This window comes from Pygocentrus nattereri, chromosome 9, assembly GCF_015220715.1.
Source record: "Pygocentrus nattereri isolate fPygNat1 chromosome 9, fPygNat1.pri, whole genome shotgun sequence".
Lineage (NCBI taxonomy): Eukaryota > Metazoa > Chordata > Actinopteri > Characiformes > Serrasalmidae > Pygocentrus > Pygocentrus nattereri.
The window spans coordinates 15,343,469-15,366,005 of NC_051219.1; the positions used below are offsets into that span (position 1 = coordinate 15,343,469).

The 22,537-nt window shown below is 40.7% G+C and overlaps 2 protein-coding genes across 4 annotated transcripts; one reads left to right on the plus strand and one right to left on the minus strand.

Annotated features, from left to right (window-relative positions):
* Positions 1 to 698: 698 nt before the first annotated feature.
* On the minus strand, positions 699 to 11,058 carry ccnt1 (cyclin T1). 3 transcript variants are annotated; one of them, XM_017707964.2, is made up of 9 exons: positions 10,853 to 11,058; positions 9,783 to 9,864; positions 9,532 to 9,660; positions 8,009 to 8,069; positions 6,180 to 6,242; positions 5,985 to 6,030; positions 5,561 to 5,724; positions 5,386 to 5,456; positions 699 to 4,251 (listed from the first exon to the last, which is right to left on the minus strand). In XM_017707964.2, exons 1-9 carry the CDS (start codon positions 11,020 to 11,022, stop codon positions 2,962 to 2,964), a joined length of 2,076 nt encoding a protein of 691 aa, XP_017563453.1. In that variant the 5' UTR covers positions 11,023 to 11,058; the 3' UTR covers positions 699 to 2,961. The 3 variants fall into 3 exon arrangements, with proteins under 3 accessions (XP_017563453.1, XP_017563452.1, XP_017563451.1); XM_017707963.2 differs by having other exon boundaries at positions 5,985 to 6,036; XM_017707962.2 differs by having other exon boundaries at positions 5,985 to 6,039.
* Positions 11,059 to 11,601: 543 nt separating this feature from the next.
* On the plus strand, positions 11,602 to 22,516 carry mlh3 (mutL homolog 3 (E. coli)). The gene is given in 15 exon segments (XM_017707965.2): positions 11,602 to 11,920; positions 12,078 to 14,142; positions 14,144 to 14,527; positions 14,529 to 14,706; positions 15,465 to 15,566; positions 15,661 to 15,731; positions 17,300 to 17,404; positions 17,541 to 17,625; positions 18,488 to 18,556; positions 18,746 to 18,854; positions 20,594 to 20,753; positions 20,848 to 20,871; positions 21,031 to 21,109; positions 21,304 to 21,452; positions 22,371 to 22,516. Coding segments are annotated over 14 exon segments (3,651 nt in total). The 5' UTR covers positions 11,602 to 11,920; position 12,078; the 3' UTR covers positions 22,443 to 22,516.
* Positions 22,517 to 22,537: the final 21 nt, after the last annotated feature.

Here is a 22,537-nt window from a genome sequence, read left to right on the forward strand (position 1 = left end):
AGATCCAAAGTGGACTAAAGCAACCGTAGATGAATGAGGCCTATAGGAATAAGCCTTTACAAATGCTCACATAAGTGTATGTCAGTTGTAATGAAGGGCCTATGTATCCTTATGAACATAGCCCTCCAGTAAAGTGCTGCAGATTTTTCTGTATGTTGTCAACATGGTCAACAAATGACAAAAAACATGGTAAAAATGTTTTCTATAAAAAAAAAAGACACTGAAAAACATCTCCATTTCCAGTTCTTCACAGCAGTGGTGTTAAGACATCCACCTCTAAAAAGCAGCCTCACAGAGATTTATTACTTCAAATAATCCTAGAAGGGTGTTGTGAGGCTACAGTGACAAAAAATAAAATACAAGGGCTATACTTGTATTGTAGACATAGTGACCCCTGGTTCCTATCAGCACCACTGTGAATAAATGAGTCTCTACAATGAACCACCACATATTTGTAAAAAGTAATGGCAGTGTGAAACTAACAGCACACCATTCATGGACTCACCCCACAGTACAACCAGAGTCCATTTCCCTTGACTTGGTATTACTACTAATTTCATCCTCGCTGGTGATTCACAGCATCTTAAGAGTTGGTGTCAGAAATGTAACACCTGCAAACAAATAATCCAATATCATGCAAATGGTCAACCCACACTGTGACAGGTATGACTGATGCTGAAATGCTCCAGGAAGCCGGCTTTTGTTTCTCATAAAACATTTATTTACATGAGATTATATCAACCACATTTATAAAAGGAACAGAGTTCACGAAATGCAACCCTTAAGTTCATCTGCCCGAGAAAATGCTCAAACAATTCGATCCGAAACCTGAGAGTTCATGTGGTACCACTGAACATAGACAGAAAACATGTACATATGATAAAATCATCTTGTTTTCCTCACATATGAAAGATACAGTGGTGATATGAATTGCATGAAAGCAATAATATTGCCTTTCCCCCACTGCCATGGCACCCATCTCTCGGGACCACGACTCAACACAACAAAAACATCTCATTTGACCTCTTTATCTCCAGCACCATCTGTAGATTCAATAGGGAGAGTAAAGAGCATGGTCTTTGAGTTTTTGGTGACGAGGCATGGTGAAGTACACCCCATACCCTCAGGCCAGGGAAGAATGAGTGTTAATAATACGCAATACTGGATCATTAACATGCAGCAGGTACAGCGAGCGCTAGTTTAATGCTGTCTTCAGTGGACTTGGACTTGCTTGATGTATTTTCACAATGATTTTTGACATAAAAAACCATTAACAATGTTAATGTTAATTCAAAGACTTACAACACCGAGGTGTCCCCTCTTAGCAAGAAGCTGAACATGAACACAAGCTTTACTCAAATACACTTAAGCACAAACATTTTTAAAACAGAGACGGGACATTGAAAAATCAATGACGCCAGCTATGTTTGGTGTATGATGAGCTACGTCACTGTGCTGTTAAATGTGTCCAAGTACAACTTTGGTAGACACGGTAAAGCAAGTTATTAAACACGGCATGGTTTTGTAGTATGTAGATGCTTCACAATGGCTTATGGTCTCTTGCAATTAAGTGTTATTTAAATTCCTGCTTTACAAGTCAAGTTGATCCTTTAAAAACAAAAAAAATTCGCAGGCTTGTGTGTTTATCATTGTGTCCATGTGTCACAGGTTATGTTCAATACAGAAACAAAACCTGTTTAAACCTTCCATTTAGATACTGCTTGAATCAGTATTGAATGAAATGTGTACGTGTATAATATACTCAGCATGATTGTACAACCATTTAAAACAATGACTGCTTTGACAAATTCTAAATTCATAATACAGGTTCTCCTAGGTTAGGCTTTCCATCTTTCCAAAAAAACAAAACAAAACAAAAAAAAAAGGTAAAAATATTTCATGTATTTAACCATTGACATAATTAATACCAAGCTAACATTTGGCAGGGAAAAAAAAGACAAGTCATACTTTAGAAATACACATTTTGATGCAAATTTGGAAGTCAAGATGTGGTTTGGGTTTCCATTCTCTTAAAACTGTCACAAAATGAATAAGATGCAAAATATAGGAGCAGGCTAAAACAATACAAAAATAAATCCAGATTACTTCAAAAGCAACGACCTCTAGTTACGTTCCGAAAAAGGCTATTAATAAATATAGTTTAGAAAAGACACTAATATTGTTAGCAAGTCTTAAAAATCCATATGTAAAACAAGCACATTTCATCTTCCTATTCAAGAGTTACACTCAAAAGAGGACAATGGCCAAAACACAAGGTCCCCATCGGTCAGTTACACAAACGTTTCACTTATTTCCATTTTTTAGACATACTGTATATATAAAACTCAGTGACATCAAAAATAGTATTTACATTTTTTAAATAAATAACATTTTGCTTTTGCATTTTTTTGCTATATTTTGCTATTTTAATTTAACCATTATTGCCACACAGACAGGTGTCATGGAAAAAAAAAAACACCCATGCACAATTACCCCAAATCTTTTTTTTTTCATTATTATTATTTTTTTTAAAGGGGGGCTAAGTGATTAAATAACCTTTAAAAAAAACGGTAAAACCTGCCAACTGTTGCGAGAACATGTGTTAAAAGTTTTATGTTAAAAAATCCCACCCAATTAAAATTAAATGCGCAAGTCCGTTTTTGTCAAAAATACATACATTTGCAGAGTGTTTTCCTTTTTTGGACTAATCTGTATATTTGTGAAAGTGACACAATCTATGCTAAGAGTGTGATTCAGTATTTTTGATAAGAAAAGCTCAAATTTCACCTGCTTAGCAACAGCCGAAAGATCGCACTTGCGAGTGAACCATGGATAGAGAGGTCAAATTAGTGGTACTTTGTCAAAATAAATCTGACAATTCAAAGGGACGGAACCTAGGAAGCCCAGGCCAGGACTGTGCACATGACTGGCTTGGCTGAATAGATGAGGAGGGGTATGGGTTCATTTAGGCAGTGGCGGTAGCTGTGGAGGGGGTTCTGAAGGGAGTGGCGGGAGCTGGGATGTTCCACCTCTCGAGCCACCTCCGTATCTGTACTGGGAGTGGTAGTCAAACATCTGTGGCTGGGTGGGCTGCACCCCCTGGGCGCTCAGCAGTGAATTCAACATGTCGAATGTGTCCTGGTACTCGTTGGACTGGTTCCCACCAGCAGCACCATGGCCGTTGGTATCAGCCTTGTCACCTTTGGAGTGCGAGTAGCTCTCCTGATGGTGCGAAAGCCCCAGAGAGGGCAGGATGTCTGCACCGTGAGCTAGAGGCAGGGGCAGAGGAGGCATCTGGTACGAGTTCCTGGAGGATTTGCTGACTTTAGAAGGGTGGGAGCTTGCTAAAGGCTCCAAGGGGTGTGTTCGTTTTCTGGATGAGGAGGAGGAAGATGAAGACGAAGATGAACTCATTCTCATGGGGTCACTCGAAGGGACTTTTTTGCTACTTCCAGAGGCGCTCGCTGAACTAGAGTGTTTATGTGCTGAGGAGGACGAGGAGGATGAACCGCTACTTGAAGAAGAGTGGTGGTGGTGATGGTGGTGATGGTGATGATGATTGGACCGCTCTCTGTGCTTCTCCCTACTCTTCCCCTCTTCTCCTGAACCTCCTCGTCTGTCCGGCACACGGATGCGTACTTTAATATCCTGCTCGGGGCCTCGGCTGCTGTGCCCCTGTGACTGACCAGTGCTGGGGTGCAGACGCATCTTCAGTGAGCCACGATCCTGCCGCTCATCCAGGGGGATCTTCAGGACGATAGGTGATGGATTACTTGGGTCTGTAGTACTGGAGCCTGAACTGTGGGAGCTGGGATGCTGCTGATGATGGTGCTTTTCCTTCCTCTGCTGACCCAACAAGGCTTGGGCAGCTGTGGCATATTCCCGCTTCACACTGGCCTCCATGTTTTCCAGCTTCTTCTTTTGGGCTGCCAGCTCATCTGCATGCTTGGCCCGGTACTCGCTCAGGCTCATGGAGACTCTAGTGGGAGGTTGCAGCTCGTTGTTGGGTTGCTGCTGCTGCTGTTCTTTGCCCCCAGGCTGCCAATGCTGGGAGCCCCCGGCCGAGCTGCGGTCCTTCTCATCTGCAGAAGAAGAGGCCATGGAGGAGGAGGAACCAGAGGGAGGAGCTGAGAGGCTCATCAGGCCAGCCAGGGTACTCCCAGATGATGCCATGGAGATCATGTTCATCATGGTCTCCGTCTTATCACCCTCCTCCGGGACTTTGGGTTTTTTTGCTGTCTGGCCTGCCGCCTGAAAAGAGAGGATAATAAAGATGACATAACTGGTTCCAAGAAGTGAACATTACCATCAACAAGTACAGAGCCAATGAAATGCAGTTGACATCTAACCAGAAGTGTAAAATACAATATTATTTACATATAAAGTGCAGGACGTAGGTATGGTATGTGATACTATGATTACAATATGTACAATTGAAGATGGGAGACAGATTTAAGAAAAAAAAAAAAAGATGAGCAACTATAAATATACTTGTATACAAAGAAAATGCAAATGTCGGTTGTACTGTGAGAGCAGCATACTGTAAAAGAATAGGTGTGAGACTAAAACATGTACAGTAACTGAGCAAATATCAAGAGTGCAGTAGTAGACTATGCAAATGTATATAATGCTAAAATACCAGGATATAGAGTACAGTAAAAGTGCAGTGAGCACAAAGATGCAGTTAAAGTGACTATGTGGAGTTCAGCAGGGTCACAGCCTCAGAGAAGAAGCTCTTCCTGAGCCAGCTGGTGCGGAAGTGGGGGTTCCTATAACGCCTGCCAGACGGGAGGCAGGTAAAAAGTCCATGGTTAGCATGAGAAACATCCTTGAGGTTCCTTGCCCTGCCCAGGCAGTGTGTGATGCATTGGGCAGTTTTCACCAGCCGTTGGAGCGTTTTACAGTCAGATGCGGAGCAGTTGCCGTACCACACAGAGATGGCAGTTTGAGAATAATGAGTATAATGGAAATGGTACATAATCTTAAGTTATGTATGGCAGACTTATCATGGAGCAATGTCATTAATACTATGCACACAGAATGCCATTTCAAAAGCAAATTGTCAGTCTAGATTTTTAAACAAAAAAGTTAATTGGCTCATGGATGCTGAGACTACAAAATTTCTGAATTTTGGTACTGAATGACAACTATGGGAAATGTCTGATAAGCTTTATTCCTAGTTTTAACAAGAAAATGAAAACAATACAAGGCTGAAAATTAAATTGCTATTAGCACATAGTGACATTAGCATGATAATTCTCAATTCTACTTGGGGGTGGCACTTGCTCCAAAAAGAAGAACCACTGACGTACAAGAAAAGAAAAACAGTGAACAGGCTTATTAGCTCCACAATAATAGTAAAACCCTGCAGTCAATATTACTTACTTTCCAATTTCTAATGCGCTTCAAACGGCTAGGGGTCTTCTCCAAGATCTGAAGGAACTCATGAGTGAGCTCTGCAAAACAATTTCCAACATTAAGATGAGGAAACCAGCACAGAGTAATATAAAAGAGACTGAATGCACAACCAAAGTAATGTGTTACTTCCAACTTAACATACCATCCAGGAGCTCAAGAGTGACTGTTGGGTCGACATACTCCCACCAGTGCTTGTTGTCAGTGGACACAGGGATTTCCCAGTTGGACCATTTGCAGGCCAAATGAATGCACACACAGGCAACGACAGGTGGACTGTATTGCAGGCAGAATGTGGTCAAGTGTAGACTGTGGGATGGTCCATGATTGCCCCCAAAAAACAACAAAAACAAACAAAAAAACAAAACAAAAAACCCAAAAAAAAAACAAAACAAAAAAAAAAACAAAACAAAAAAAAAAAACAAGAAGAGGGGAACTGATTAGGGACACGTTTAACACAGCCATCGACAAACCAACAAGCTATAATCAGCTATACAAAAGCTGAATATAATCTTGTATTAGTCAGAAAAGCTGTTTATCTGGATTGTTCTGAACAAGATTTAACACACCTGTTGGTTGCCATAAAGTATGATGTCTGGGCCAAGTCCTTACTCGCTGGAACAACAAATTTAAGAATATCCCAAATGAAACATCCATACAAATAAGCCCAGCAAATTTCCACAATCATCTGGGAGGATGAAATACCATGCACTGGTATAGGACCACGAGATCCAGCTACTAAAAAACCTAAAAAAAAGACCTACCTCGTACAAGCTGGGTACACTTGACTACATGAGTGTGGGGATGGTCAATGGTGATCTCAAAGCCTGGAGTGACAAGGGCAAAGGAGAAACAAAGCAAAGGAGGACACGTGAGTAAGGCGACACACAACAGCAGCATCTTCAACTTTGCTAAATGGCTATGAACCCGACCTGTATAACGCAATGTAGCTGGGTTTAGATTGTAGATTGGCTTAAAAAATTCAGTGACAATGGAAATGTAGATTTTCATCATTGTACCCTTGACCATGTAAAAAAGACAGGCTTTGACTGACTGTAATGAAGTGTTCTGATTCTTCAGATGACTGATCCTAGATAGGACAAATATGAATGAGTGTGTTAAAAAAGGAAAGCTTTTTTCGGGGCATATTTATCATATTTTTAAGCCACTCGCACGGTCAACCACTTACACAGAGAGGAACGTAAAAATAACAAAAAAGATGACCATTAGTGACAACTGACGATGCCTGGCTATAACTTAAGGTGTTTTTCCACTGCACAAAGTACCAGAACCTTTGGCACCAGAAAACTGGAACTGGGCTTTTTCCACCAGTCAACAGCTCTCTGTACCACAGGTTCCAGTTTTATGGTTTTTGGCACTTTCGAGATTGGTACCAAAAGAACCTAATGGTACTTAAGGGAGTTCTCTTCTGTGCTTGTTAACAATTGAAGCTGAAGCCAACGACCATTTATTGATTTCTTTACTCTCCCTGGTGAAGATAAAAGTGACCTAGTACTATTACGACCAACAGGTGCACTACGATATAAACTAGGATGGTATGTTGTTGTGTCAACTGCTAACATCATTACTTTGTACAGTTTGCTATGGTAGGTTAGGAATCTAACTCCATTAACATTCTTGCTGCCCTCAATAGAACAAGTATTTGTTACTTTTTTTCACACTTGACAGAAAACAAAGCTGTTTAATTCCACACATGATTATATGTGCACAGAACAGTGCAGTATAATGTATGTTATTTCATGTCAAGAAATTAAACTAATTAGCCAAATTAGACTCTTTAGACGGATTAAAAAAACATTAACTGTGTTATTAGAATGGTTCCAGCTGTATATGCATAAATGGACAAAGAACTAGAACTAGATCCTTAAGGTCCACTGGTTCCTGTTTGGGTCAGTTTTTGAACGTGCAGCAGAAAAAAAATCACCCTTAGATATTGTCGCCGTCATTGCAAAACCTCATAACTCTGCATTTCTTCTCTCTTTTTGGCCAACAGCCTCTGAAACTCCAGATAGCCTTTACACTGCGTTAACAATTCATTACGATGAATGCACCAAAAGAAATGAACCAAACTTACTTGGAATAAAATCATTATAATAAAATAAGAAACGTATCTCCCTTTTCCAAAAATGGACCATTATGGAGATATGAGGTTTGTTAAGACAGCAATATCATACTGGACAATAACATGTCTGAACATAAAGGAATGGTTTCCCTGAAACTGGTTAAGCCTAGTCTTGGGCTAAACTGCAAATTCTTTTCAGTCTAGTCTCAGGCTTAAGCCGTTTCTGGGAAACTGGTCCAAATGGTGCCTGGACAGAACAGAATGGCTCAAAAATTCTGTAATGGTACGACAAAGGAAAACACACAGAGATGACTACATTACCAGGCTGACATGGGAACAAGGGAAAACTGAAAGAGGTGAGACAGTCACAACAATTGCTGTTTATGAGGAGCTTTGCAATACTCCAGATGACTCCTGGTACTGTGCTGCGAACGGGGGGCAAATGGGGTTAATCAGTGCTTCTCTCTAATGTGGTGACTCATAGACCCACTTTCACCATTCCAAACTTACCGAGGGTCTGGAGTATAATGCTCTCAAGAATGACCAGGTCTTGGGCTTGTTGCAGGTAAGTCTGAGATCGAGAGGACAGGCAGGTTACTCACAGGGTCGCATGCTCTCATATCACTCTCGCTCTCTCACTCCCTTACTGCAACTCTTTTCAGCCAATCATAAACATCTCAGATCCATCACTTTAAGTCAATGCATGGCAGCAAAAACAGATCCAGAATACAAATATGTATGTATATATACATATACATAGACACGGAAGAGATACGACTGTAGTAACAGGCACACAAACATCCACCCTGAGAGGAAGAAAAATCATGAATTAAAATCTCAATGTGAGAATTAGCACATAGCCAATGTTTCATGGAAAACTGGTACAAGGAATAGTGGCTTCTGAGAAACATCAAAGCTCTGGTGAAACATTTTACAGCCAATTGCTGCGGAGAATTCTGTTTGAAGATGAAAATATCAACTGAACAAAAACAGGCTGTGCAATAGCGACTGGATGACATGATTTTTCAGTATGATTAACAGTAGCTATAATTAAAGTATGGCCCAATCCCATTTCTTATTTTCACCCCTACCCCTTGTTTTCAAGTGTAACCCTCCCCCGTGGAACTGAGTTACAAGGGTTGTGGTTGAAATCTTCACCCTTTGAAATGGTATAGGTATAATAATTAATTATTATCGCCACCAAGAATTCTTCGGTGATATGAAGTCGAACTTAGCTTTCTAACCGCCAGCTTCATGATCAAAATTTCCAGTTCCACCTTAAATGATGCAGCAACCTCAGGGACCAGAAAGTAACTGCTGCATCATTTAAGGTGGAATGGAAAATTCGCCCAGTAGCAACAAAAACATCAGTGTCTTACTAGCGTGTTAAGAAGGAAATGACCATAAAACGCTTTATAATGGTTCTTACAAAACAACTTTTTAACAGAGAAAATACTTACATTAATGTGTCTATTTGGTTGCTTGTGCAGCCATCTTGCCGATCTCGCAGGGCACTCTGGGAATTTTCTCATAACACTCTGTTTGTAGTGCCTCTGAAAAATCTCTGTTTGAAGGGCCATGTAGTCCTAACTTCACCCTACCCCTCCACCTCAACAAGTCGGGACAACCCTACCCCTAGACGTAAACACGCAAAACGGAGGGGTAGGGCTAATTGTTAGGGGCAAGTGGTGAAATGGGATTGGGCCTAAAGGTGCGGCGTACTGGATTTCGTTCCACCTCATGTACCACATGTGATGCAAATGACAAAGCCTTATCTTATTTTAGTAATCTGAGCAAGGTTATGAGTAATTGGACGCCATTTAAGCTAGAAATAACAAACGTAAAACATCGACTCATCATTCAAAATCAGCTCAAAACACTGACCAAACTCTCTTGTAGTGGTTTATGGAGACCACTTACCCATCACAGACCACAATGTTGCTTAGCCAAATTCACAAAGTTCTTAAGATAGATCACTCATACAAGCACACATGTGACATCTCCATAAATCACACCATCTAGGCAATACTTACATCACTTCTAGTGTCTGGACAAGGGTCCTGAGGATTGAGACATGCATGGGTCACCTTAATCACATGCTCCAACTTGCGAGGCTGCTCCTCCACCTTTGCTGCTAAAAACAGTGTGGCTGGAGCGATCACCTGCATCAGAGCACAACATGAAAACACACGTTGGAAACTACCATTTAAACCAAACACAATCTGTCAGTAAACATCACGGTAAGCTGGACTCGAAGAGCAAGCTCGGAAGGTGACACACTTACGTTACGGTGGAAGCGTGTAAAGGACTGGATCATGTAGAAACGATGCATGTAGACGATGGCAGTGTTGATAGTGAGTTGGGACCTGTTTACATGTGGTTAAGGATTATAGCTATCCAGAAACACTGAAAGCATGCAATCAAAACAAATCAAATATCGAGTCAACCATAAGACTATCGCCACTGCAGGATATCGAAACTGAAACTGTCCATGATACTAAAACGAGCTTCCTAGCAGTAAATGTACAACAAAGGCAAAATATGGCATATCTACTTCAGCTAAAATACTTTAAACTACTAAAAGGGAAGCGTAAAAGTGAACCATTTATCTTAAAAACAAAATGAGCCGTGAATAAAGCAGGTAGGTTGGTGCTAACACTAACATCCAATTAGCCGACTAGCGCGCTACTTTAGCTAGCGTTAATATTAAGTGCAAAAACAGCCTGGTTTACAAATATAAACCAAAAGGTCACTGCCTGGCTATAAGGGGCCTTCTATAGTACTTATTTTACAATTGTAAAAAGACAGCAGACACAAACTGGACAGTATGAACAGGACCGAGGCTGTGACAGCACAGCAGCGTCCCCGCTATTGTTCTGCGGGAGGCTAGGCCGAGGCCTACACATCCCACAAGCCTCAGCCTGCAGGCTAACGTCGCCTCAGCCGGGGCGCTCGCTCGACAGACTGCTTCAGCGCGAACGGACAAGAAACTTAGGTCTTCAACACCGACTGAAAGGTTTTCCAAACCAGAAAACAGCGGACCAAGCGCCGGCGTATCGGGCCAGCACCCAGCGGACCGTCTGAACCGGCTTACAGCTCTAAGGGGTACGCAGCGACGCAGCTAGCTAACGTTAGCTAGCTAGGTTAACTAGCTGAACTCTGCTTCGTTTCGCCGGCTTCTCGGGCGAGTTTTCCCGTTTTCCATTAAACAGTGCAGCACCATCTAATGTGGAACGGGAAAAGTGGAGCAGGAAGCTGACAGAAAGGAAGCTGAGCGCAGCTTTGTTGCGCGGTGAGCTACAGCTAACGATATCGGGAAGAGAGGGAGAGAGAGAGAGAGAGAGAGAAGGATACACATTGAGCCGTTGTCCCATGTCCTGTAACAGGTTAGCAGCCTGCTGTCTGTACGACAGCTCTTTGTCGGGATCCAGTCCCGCTCGCCGAGACGGACTGTTTTCGATCTGTTCGCGAGTGAAGTACCATTTACTGTTATTCGCCGAAGGAGACGAGAACGAAGCCGCCATTACTGAGAAGGACAATATTTTAAAATCTTGGTGCGTCACAGGAACTGCGTCAACGGCGCTGGCAGTGACCAGTAGGAGAGTTCGACTCAGTTCACCGAACCGACTCCGAGACAGCATCAAACGACTGAATCAACTATTCACACACGCGAACATCACTATGCACAGAAACGTACTTATAGCTATGATATGAATATTCAACTACCTATGTTTTTGCGTTAAAGTTCGGTTGTTGATTCGAGTCTTAGGAAAAAATCTTCAAAACTTACACCAAAGTGTTATTTTTAAGTAAAAACAGGACACCCGGGCTTATTTTACTTTAAATACAAAATTTGACTTTTTAAATTCGTTTTTTTAAATTGTGTTTAGTGGCCTCGCAAGACCAAGATCGGTCCCGGTTTAGCTTTATTTTGTCCTTTATATATATGGCAAATTGTAAAAGATAATTGAAATGTTATTAGGCGTCTTCAGTCTGTAGCAGGGACTGGTTACATGCTACAAACATGTTTGATTCAGCTGGTCTGGTTGAACCGACTCATTTAAACGAACCTGTTCAAATGAAAGATTCGTTTCCAAGTCGGATGTCGCAACTTTGCTGCGTCCGTTGTAGTTCATAACAAACCCGGTGCAGAGAGTTTTTGTGAGGATAACCGTACCCGCTTTGGTGTCCAGGTTGCCGTACATTAAAACATGTTGCTTCATTCACGTTACTGATGTGGTACAAACAGCTGGCATAGTAAACATGGCTGTGTTGCAGGGAGCTAGGTTAGGTAGCTATTTTAGCCGGCTAATACTTCGTTGTATCTGAGGAAAGAAGCAAGGTGGTGAGATAGATACCTGTTTTAAAAGTGATACTTCTTCATTTTAACCGAGTTGACTCTAACACTTCTCAAAACTTGAGGTAAATGTGCCTAATTTAAAGACTAATGCACCCACAAGGGGTGCTTGTCCTCGTGTGAGGGCATGCTGTGTAGTGTATACTATAGTGGGGCATGCATTGTTATTGTGTGCCTTGGTTCACAGTGATTTTAATCTGATTGTGCTATCTTGTGTTTCAGAATGATCAAGACTCTGTCCAAAGAAGTCCAAGCAAAGCTGCGCTCTGGAATTGCCATTTTCTCTTTGCAGCAGTGTGTGGAGGAGCTTGTACTGAACAGTATTGATGCTGGAGCAACATGTGTTGCTGTGAAGATAGACATAGAAGCCTGCAAAGTCCAGGTGATAGACAATGGCTCTGGGATGGGCCGAGAGGACATGGAGAAGGTAGGAATGAGGTACTGCACAAGCAAATGTGGCTCGCTGGAGGATTTGGATAACCTTCGCTTTTACGGGTTCAGAGGGGAGGCAATTGCGAGCATCATCTCCTTTGCAGCCCTAGTGGAAATATCTTCCCGGACAAAGATGTCTGTGAAAACGTTTGTTAAAATGTTCAGTGAAGGTAAGGGGTTGGACGTTTTTGAGGCACAGGATACTCGTCCGTCTGCAGGCACTACAGTGCTTATCTGCGACTTCTTTTACAACATGCCGGTCAGGAGAAAGAGGATGGACTCTGTTCTGGAGATTGAGCGCCTTCGTCAGAGGGTGGAGGCCATATCCCTGATGAATCCATCTGTGTCGTTCACTGTGAAAAAGGACTGCACTGGTACCATGCTGGTACAGCTTCCCAAAGCTAGGAACACCTATTACAGGTTTGTTCAAATCCACGGTTTGGCGAGGGCTCAAAAGCTTGGAGAGGTGAATTACACTTATAAACAATTTCAAATTACCGGGCACATTGGACGCGAAGGCCACTACAACAACAGCTTACAGTTCCTCTTCGTAAACAGCAGACTGCTTCTGAAAACGCGCTTTCACAAACTACTCAATTGCCTTCTTAGGAAATTAAGTAGTTCAAATGTTTCCAACAACAGTCCAAATGCATCTCCTATTATCTCAAGTCCTAAACAAAGGGGTGGGACTGATTTACATGGAGTGTATGTCCTCAACATCAAGTGCCACCATTCTGAGTATGATGTATGCCTGGAGCCAGCAAAGAGTCTCATAGAGTTCAAAGACTGGGATAGTGTCCTCATCTGCATTGAGGAAGGTGTAAAATCGTTCCTCACAAAGGAAAACTTGGTATCAGAACTTTCGGTGAATGACGTCCAAAACTTTGAGAGTCTCTTTTGTGGTCAAACAAGCAGTCTGGGCACAAATGCAAAGACTCAAACTTCTCACAGAAACTCTGAAGATGACTTGAAAGAGACAGGACTTTCTAGCTCAACAAGGGAAACAGACACTAATCAAGAAGACATTGTCGAAGATCATGAGGTCCAGAGTTTTGAACAGGCCTGCTCAAATACAGAATTTAAGGCAAGTTCAGATATAGAGCCAGAAAGTGAAATTCAGAACTGTGACATCGACAAGCCTTTGCAGTCCAATTTAGTTTCTGTGCCACAGATTGACAATTGTGAAGACCAGAATATGCTTGAAGATGATCAGAATACACAGGGCCTTGATTTGATTAACAGTGACTTGCCACTGAGTGTGAACAATAATAAAATGACACATTGTGAAAATACCAGAATTACTATGATTGATCATAAAGAAGCCCAGGATAGTTTGAGGAGATTCACTGAACAAAACTTTCACTGTGTACCAAAGAGGAAATTCTCGTTACTCCATGCTCAGAGTCACATAGGTGAAAGTGGTGGTGGGCCAAAGATTGCTAAGGTCATACCATGTCGCAAATTAACACTGTCTTTTGAAACCGGGTCACTCGACAAGTTTAAAAGGTTGTATGGCAAGGGAGCTGAAACAAAACGGCAAGCCACGGACGCACAAATCACTGATGGTGCACATTCATCAGTTTCTAAACCTTTAGAATGTTCTGCGTTGCCTACTTTGCAAGCAAGTAGCAGTTCACTTAGCCTTGGGGTTGAGCAAGAAGAAGACATTAATGCAGACAACTCTTTGTTGAAAGACAGTTCACTTACACTTTCTGCTTACACCAAACTCAAATGTTCTACATCAGTGAGCATGAGGAGTAGAATATCATTGGCTGCGAAGCTCTCTCACTTAAAATGCGACAAGGTACAGAGCAAGAAACTGTCTGAAGGTAACCTCAAAGATACCAAAAATGAAAGAGACCCCCATGATTGAAACGTTTCCTAGCTCTATAACGCAAGATGTAGACTCTGTGGACAAGGTTTCTCATTGGGATATGTTCAAGAGCAGTGATGGTTCTTCAAAACATAGTGTGACTGTCCAGAACTCTGGAACAAATGATTCCTTTGAAGATGGCCATCCAGATGAACCCACGTTCACTGCTCCCCATGGACATGACCCATCAACACCCACCGCCACCTCCACAAATGGAGACACTCAGCTCACTTCTAAAATGACCTCCCCTGAGCCAGCTATCCCCTCAGGTCAAATAATTAACCCTGCATCACAACATAACCTTGTGCCCTCCAAAACAGGAAATGTGGACCAGGCTCCAGATGAAGGACAAGGCCATGAGAGTGATTGGGTTGGTCCCAGTATCAAATGACTGGCTGACACATTACGATGATTCATTGGGAAAGCTGGTCTACATCAATCAAGCGACGGGGCTCAGTAAATATGATGCTCCTTCATTGGAGTCGACGCCAGTGCCCTGCACCACAGATGTCACCAATATGGCAGTCAGTGTTGTTTCCAAAACAGGTATTATAGCTAGTTTTATTCCCAATCACTGTGTTCTCTATGTCCTAACTCAGTCTTATGAACCACATCTTAGTTTAAGTCTTTCTTACAAACAAAATACAACACAATATACTGTATTAGCCACATTAATTGTCCCTGATACAGTGGCAGCAACCATACAGACATTTTAATCTTTAAACGTATGCTTGAAATATGTGCCTATCGCAAATCTAGTGTGTAAGTTAATGCCTATTCATCAATTTAATTCTGAAGCAAATCAAACAAATAGCCGTCCCAACTGCAATACTGCGATATACAACAAAACAGCGGTTGATGCCAATATCTGTTGTTTTTCATGCACATATCTGTGAATTCTGATACCGAATCATCCATTATATTTACACATTGGGACTGGGTCAGCCTGGAATATGAAAAATGATAATATTTATTTCTATAGTGTTACAAATGTAGTAAATTAATAAAATGCATATTTAGCCTAGTACTGCAGCATCGCCAAAACCAGGCTTGTCCAAAGTGTGACCCCCAGGCCATATTTGCCCCAAGACCTAAATTGTTGTTTAGCTCTTTAAAACTGTATTTTGAGGTAGTTTATCAATAAAATGTAATCCACATACAAAAAGTAATAAAACAGTTTTATCGTTATTGTTGTTTTTTAAAAATGTGGAAAATAAGTGCCATTCTATTAAGAGATCTGTCTTTTGACTGATACTTTGTGTTTACTGAGTTGTATGTTTGAATCAGTTTTTCTTTGCCTGTAGGGTTTGAGTACAGGTGCTATCCTTTTCAGACAGACATTGTACTGCCCTTTCTCCCCAAACCTAGAGCAGAAAGAACCCTTAGTTCAAACACAGATGACAGAGGTAATGCATGGCAATAGTTAAAGTAGGCAAGATGACAAACTGTGTTATTGCTCCCGCTGATTGTGCTTCTCTCGCTGTTTCCATGATGAGCAAGATGAAGGTCCTGGTTCGTTGTCAGCTCTTTTCTCCGAGTGGAACAACCCAGTGTTTGTACGACCCCCTCAGGTAAGCAAGCTGTATTTTTGCTCAGCACCATCCATCACTGATCATGCACTGCAAGAAATGTGTATCTTGGCAAGTAAAAACATTTTAAATACTCTAAAGTTCTAAGATTGTTATAATGTTGTTGTAAATGTTATAAGATTATATAAGTTTTTTTTGTATCATTACTGAGTCAAGCTAAATTATGGTGCCTGTGTGCTGCTGTGAGTCACTCTGTAAAGCTGATATGAATTAAAGTCAGGAGTTTTTTGTACCACGTGCATCTTTACATATTAACACCATAGACACAGCCTCAAAAAGAGCGTCTGGCTTGATGTTTCGAGTGCAAAATCAACTTTATATTGATGGAGAAATAATTACAATAGTTCATAATTCATTACATCATCAGGCATGTCCTTCGCCAAGTTTTGACTGAGTTTGCTTTGAATGCTGTTTTAACACTCTCGCAAACATATTAATCTGCTCAAGGGGGTCTGAAGTACAACCCGCATTACAAAATGCTCTTCCACGTGTTGCATGCAATAATGCATTTCCACCAGAGAGGTCTCCAAACCCCCAAAGCTTACATAGAGAAGCTTATTTTAACTTATTCATAGAAATTGCTTATTTCATTAGTTTTAGGTGTTGCGGCTCTAAAGGCTGCTAGAACCGAGTCTGAGTCAAGACAGAGCTTATTATAAGTGGACTGGACATATCTGAGTCAAGACCAAGATCTTTAGCAGTTGAGTCTGAGACGAGACTGAGGCCTGATTTAGATCTTTTTTTCCCCGAATATACGAACAAAAATGTTTAAACATGTAAATAATAGCCCAAAATGTATTTGTAGTTGCTTGTATATTATTTTAAACTATCATGATTATGTAATAGTATCTTTCACAATATTTAAAGAAAACATTAAATAATATTTAGGTACGAACTTCATCAATTATTATTATCATATTATGGTCTCATGATCTCAAGGGGCTCATAAATTTTATAAATGCATTTCAATATAGCATATAGAGCGTATGTAGGTTGTAATGGTGTTACCCAGTTGTGTTTGTGTGCATATGTGTATAAATGGTCCAACTTTGCATTGTAACAGGAAGCAATGGTAAGGTTATTCTCTGTCCTTTCTTCTCTAAAACGTATTTTGAATCATGTTCAGTTGACCACAAAAAATAACATTATATCTGCCCTCGAGGGATGTTTGCATTTTGGAATCAATTAACCTCAACAAAAATTATACTCAGATAAGCCATCATGGAAAGATCAGTTAGATCCTCAGCAGGCAGAACAGATCTTACTTCAACATGTAAAGCAGTAGTTTTCAGCCCCAGTGGTGGTACTGCTAGGGGGCCAAAACAAAGGAAATGCAGCAGTGAATCAGCAGAGTAATTTATAGAGGAATGGTTTCACTGTATTGCCACTTATTCATTGTGTATAGAAAAATATGATTATAATATAATATTGAAATCATTTTAACAGACATGGCTTGTCCTCTGTTCTGATATTTTGACAAAAGATCCTGCACCTAGAATTTAACCTTGATATTTGATCTGACTATGTGTTATTTTGTTATGATTTTAAAGGTTGCTGTGGATGTGACCAGTGGTCAAGCAGAAGGCCTTGCTGTGAAAATCCATAACATTCTCTTCCCTTACCGCTTCACTAAAGATATGATCCACTCAATGAAGGCAGGTACCACCTTCAGTAAGCTCACTTAAATGTTATTTCTGGTCAATCTGAATGTTCTCCTCATCAACTTTATGTGAGTAAAGAGAAATAAGTGATTGAGCTGATAGTAAGCTCAGTTATTTGCTCATACTGCAGGTTATTCATCAAGTAGACAAGAAATTTCTTGCCTGTCTCTTAAACACAACAGGCCAGAATACTACTGAAACAACGGAAAGTGGAGGTATGTACAGTGGCATGCAAAAATTTGGGCTTCCCGGTCAGTTTAAAGTGAAAATAAGTTAACACTTCCTTTACAGGGTACACAGTTCTGCACATTTTAATGCACAATTACTATTTATTTGCTAAATTTAACATATTGAACAAACACATGTGTGTGTATATATATATATACACACACACACACACACACACACAATCTAAACCACTTATTCTCTTGGGTCGTGGGGGTGCTGGAGCCTGTCCCAGCACTCATTGGATGGAAGGCAGGAAACACTGTGGACAGGCTGCCAGTCCATTGCAGAACAGACACACAGATATATACACTCACACACACATTCATACCAATTTAACATCTCCACATCACCTGACAGCATGTCTTTGGACTGTGAGAGGAAACGGGAGCACCCAGAAAAAAAACCCCATGTAAACACAGGAAGAACATGCAAACTCCACACAGAAAGGACACTGGTTGCTTGGCCAGGGAATTGAACCAAGGCCCTTCTTTCTGTGAGACAACAGCGCTATACTGAGCATAAAACGTAAAATGTAGCCTGTGCAAACGTCATGGTTCATGTTAAAGTTCTTGTTTTGTTTTTTTGTTTTTTTCTTTTTCATAAAGGCACAATAACATTTACAGAAATTATTTAGATTTGCCATCTGTTGAGGATTTGCTAACTTATTTGTCACTTTAATCTAAAATCTTTAAATCTGAAAAATATATAATTTGGTCAGGGGTTCTGCATATTTCTATATGCTTAATGTATTATCAAGCATACTGAATAACGACATTCCATTCGGCTCTGGCAATTTAAATTTTGTCTGGGCATGAAGATGCCGAACCTTTTCTGTATTTGCTGTTTTAGGAAACCTTCTGGTGCTGGTCGATCAACATGCTGCACATGAGAGAGTCCGTCTGGAGGGGCTTCTAACAGGTAAAACCAGTAACCTGCATGAAGCAACGTCTATCAGAGCTTCATTCAGGTTCGGACACAGAAAGCATATATGCAAATCTAAGTATGAGCTGTGTGGCCAAAAATGTAGTCAGGCTCTGTAGATTTGCAGAAACACTTTAGCGCCTAAGAAATACTGACGTGTTTAGTACATTCTTGTGTCTCATGTAGAGTCCTATGAGGATGACCCTGACACACCGGGTAAAAAGAGACTCTGTTCATCCAGTGTGAGTCCTCCCCTGGAGATCACTGTGACAGAGGAGGAGATGAGGCTCTTGAGGTCAGTTTTGGTTCTGTCCAAGTTCCCATCCTGGATTAAAGTGATAGCACAGTGAAAAATGACCAAAACAGCCATTGAATGTTCATTTTTCAGCATACATTTAATATAAAATTACAAAAAAGCCTCAAGAACAACATACAATTTTGTTCAATATTTACTTCACCCTTTGCCTTTATTACACCTCCCATTCTGCTTTCAGTTTTTCAAGTTCATATATTCAGTTATATATTTAGCTTATTTCTGATCTCAGAAATATCTTAAGCCATTTTAGATGCATATCAGACAAAATTTTGCAAAGCGGCTAAGGTGGGATTAGATATTTGTGTCTCTTTGAAGAGGAGAATAATGTCAGTGTCTCTTTTGGGATCAGCCTTTATTGGGAGGACTCAGCTGTAACTGGTTGGTTTTAAGATCAGAAGGATGGAAGAGTTAAAGTGGCAGTGGGGTGTGCAAAAGTAAAGATTTCATGCGCTTGCACTTAATGGCCATTTTGACTGAAAGTTGAATAAAACAAAACATGCACAGTACTGTATATGCACTGGACACACATTGCACTTTTAACAATGCATATGTTGCTAAGGACCATTACTGTTCTCTTACTAATGCACACTGCTAATAATATAGCAGTCATTGCTGTTAAAGATCAGCAGCTTATTTATTTATTTACCCATTTTTCTGTCCCATCCTGATCCTGTCTAGTCTCCACTGTCCTGTGCTAAAAGGCTGTAAAGTTTAGTGTACAGTGTATTGTCCACTTATTCCAGTACTTGTCTGCTGCTGTTTTCATGTTAAATATTGCATTGTGTCCTAGAGTAACTATATTTCATTCCTCATGCAGCACACGTCTGTGGTGACAAGGAATGAGTTGACTCTGAAATTAGTTCTTCACAACTTTTCTCTTTCCCCAAATGTAGTCAACCAAGACACATTTGGTCTAAAGTTTCTTTACTACAAAGAGCTGAGAAACTACCAGGCTAATGTTAGAAAACCATTATCAACATTACATTTAAACTCAGCAGACATGTGTTGGTTCACTGGTCATATTGGATAGTAAATAAAATGGCTATATTTTGTTGTAGACATTGTGACTCCTACTATTAACACCACTGTGGAAAAAGTCAAAGTCAGAAAGTTTCTCTTCAATATACCATTTCTTTCATTTTATTTTTCCCAGTTTTCTCCCCGCTAAGTAGGTCCCCCCCATCACACGATGCTACCAAGCTGGGAGGGTGATAGCCAGCACATGCTTCCACTGAATCATGCACTTAGAGAAGAATGCTAACTGCCAATTCGGTTACATCAGCTAACAGATGCCTATGTTGGTTAACAATGCGCTTAGTGGTGGGGGGAGAGGAAGCAAAGGAAGCACCATTCTACCTGAGAGAGTCCCAGTCATGAATGACTGTGGCATCCCTGGAGACTTGACTCAGTCTCCTGATGATAAGGCCAAGATGATTGCACCACTTACGATGTACCATTTCACATTAATCCACTTTGAATGCCTTTATTTACATCTCAACAATTGAATCATGCATATAACGTTAAAAATTGCTGGAATGATCTTTTATGTAATCTCAAACTCACTGTCATCCATAAAATGGACAAAAGTATGAACACAATTCCGATGGCTGCTGCAACTGCTATGCTATTAGCTATGTGATGTACTTTTGTGCATGCTTAGTAAATACTAATTGTATGTGTACTAACACTGAGTAACTGCAAATGCCTTTGTTCTGCAGGTTGTATCAGCCTCTTCTAAGAGATCTGGCTCTAGAAGTGAGCTTTCCACAGACAGAGGAGTCACATGTACTACTAGAGCGACTCCCCACATGTTTCATAGAGAAGGAGAGCACGGAGCTGCGGCGTGGCAGACGCACCGTCATTAAATCTATTGCAGAGGTCAGACCTGCAACAGTCTTACTCAGGGCTTTAAATTACACTAGAAGCTTAATTAAGAAGTTGGTAATTGATTTTATTTCTTCTGTCTATTCAGGAATACTTGCGAGAGCACATTGAGGTAGGTCAGAGCTTTGCACCATACTTGCCTGGATTTTGTGCGTATTTAAGCGAAATTGGATTACAACTAGGTTTATGTCCTCTTATATGATCAAAGTAAAGGTAGATGTTTTTGGAACTAACAGACTTCATTTAATTAGATCTGACTCATCTTTTTCAGTTTCTGCACTCGGCAGGAAGAGTTAGAAGTACTCTTCCTCTAACAGTCCACAATGTTCTTGCTTCACAAGCCTGTCATGGTCAGTACCTTGAATACACCACGAAAAGACTTTTCATTGTTATAAACAATAGACATTACAAGAGACATTTGTGCTCTTTAGAGCACATTCAAATCAGTGATTATAGCAGTTGCGCAAACATATTTGGCACTTTTTGGATGATTGTCAGTTTAATCCCAGATAGCTGTCAGGTCTAATCAGTCTTGTCTTAACAGGAGCAATTAAATTCAATGATCTTTTGAGTAAAGAAGAGTGCCGCAGCCTGGTGGGATCCCTCGCATCCTGTCAGCTGCCCTTTCAGTGTGCTCACGGAAGGCCCTCCATCGTCCCACTAGTTAATCTTCTCCATTTAGATAACGAACAGGTATTTCTGAGTCCTGCACATGTTACATTTCTGGTAAAAATAGAATTTCATCAGTACTATACACTGTTAGAAATAAACCCCCTACGCAGGTACATGATTCATTCATCAAGGTATAAACAGTTTAAGTGTACCCTCAAAGGTACAACAGTGGTTTTAAGGTCCACTGGTGTACCTTACATGGGTTTTTCCTAGTGGAAATGTATGTATTTGTACCTTTTCATAACCTAATGTTTTAAAACAGAAAGGAACAGAGAGGAGACGGGAGGTGTGGAGTCAGTAGAGATTAGAAAATATAATTTCAGTAGATTATGGTACAGTTATGTTCCCTGTCTAAAGGTACTGGGATGTTCCCCTGAGGGTACCACCACAGTGACAAGAGGGATACTGCCCAGTGACAGTGTCGTGCCTTTTTTTTTTCTGAGAGTGTAGTTCCACAATAGGAGTAACTGTCAGTAGTTATTATGCATCCTAACAGTTGCTAAAGTAGGGGAAATGCCACAGAGGTTTCCTCCACAGTAAGGACTTCAGTATTCAACAGATGATCCGCAAATGTCAGAAACCACCGTCCATTTATTGAAAATCAAGGCAAAACAGCCAGACACTCACTACAAATTATTCATTTTTCAATATTAGGGGGGGAAATGTCACACTTCCAAAGTTCAGTCTTAGAAGTTGGTTATATTTTCTGTTTCCTGCTCAAGAAAAAAGCCTTCCTGACAGCTACACCTACTTTTGGACCCATAGCGCCAAAGTGTCTTCTCACAGAGGAGGGATTAAAAAAAACTTGTAATTAATGCCCATTTTCACCTGGAAATTAAATAAATGAAGGAAAGCCTCTGACTATTACAGTCAAAATCTTTACACAATTCAGTATGTATGGCTCAATTATGATGGTCTTGTCTTATTTATTATCCACAGGACCTCCCCAAACCAAATCTCAGGAAGTTAAGAAGAATGTACAAGGCATGGCAACTTTATGGAAAGAATTAACTTATGCAGAACATGAATTTCAGAAATGAACCTCTGGCGTTGCAATTTTACATTAAATAATTTATTTTCATATACATGCTGGTGTGTTTCTTCCT

Bases quoted from the DNA above. Each gene is read 5' to 3' on its own strand.
- ccnt1 (XM_017707962.2), bottom strand. From the start codon at position 11,022: ATGGCGGCTTCGTTCTCGTCTCCTTCGGCGAATAACAGTAAATGGTAC. The intron at 8,070-9,531 runs GTAAGTATTGCC...TCTCGATCTCAG, and splicing joins GTCCAGACACTAGAAGTGAT to ACTTACCTGCAACAAGCCCA. The intron at 6,040-6,179 runs GTAGGTCTTTTT...TTCTTAAATTTG, and splicing joins GTGTACCCAGCTTGTACGAG to TTGTTCCAGCGAGTAAGGAC.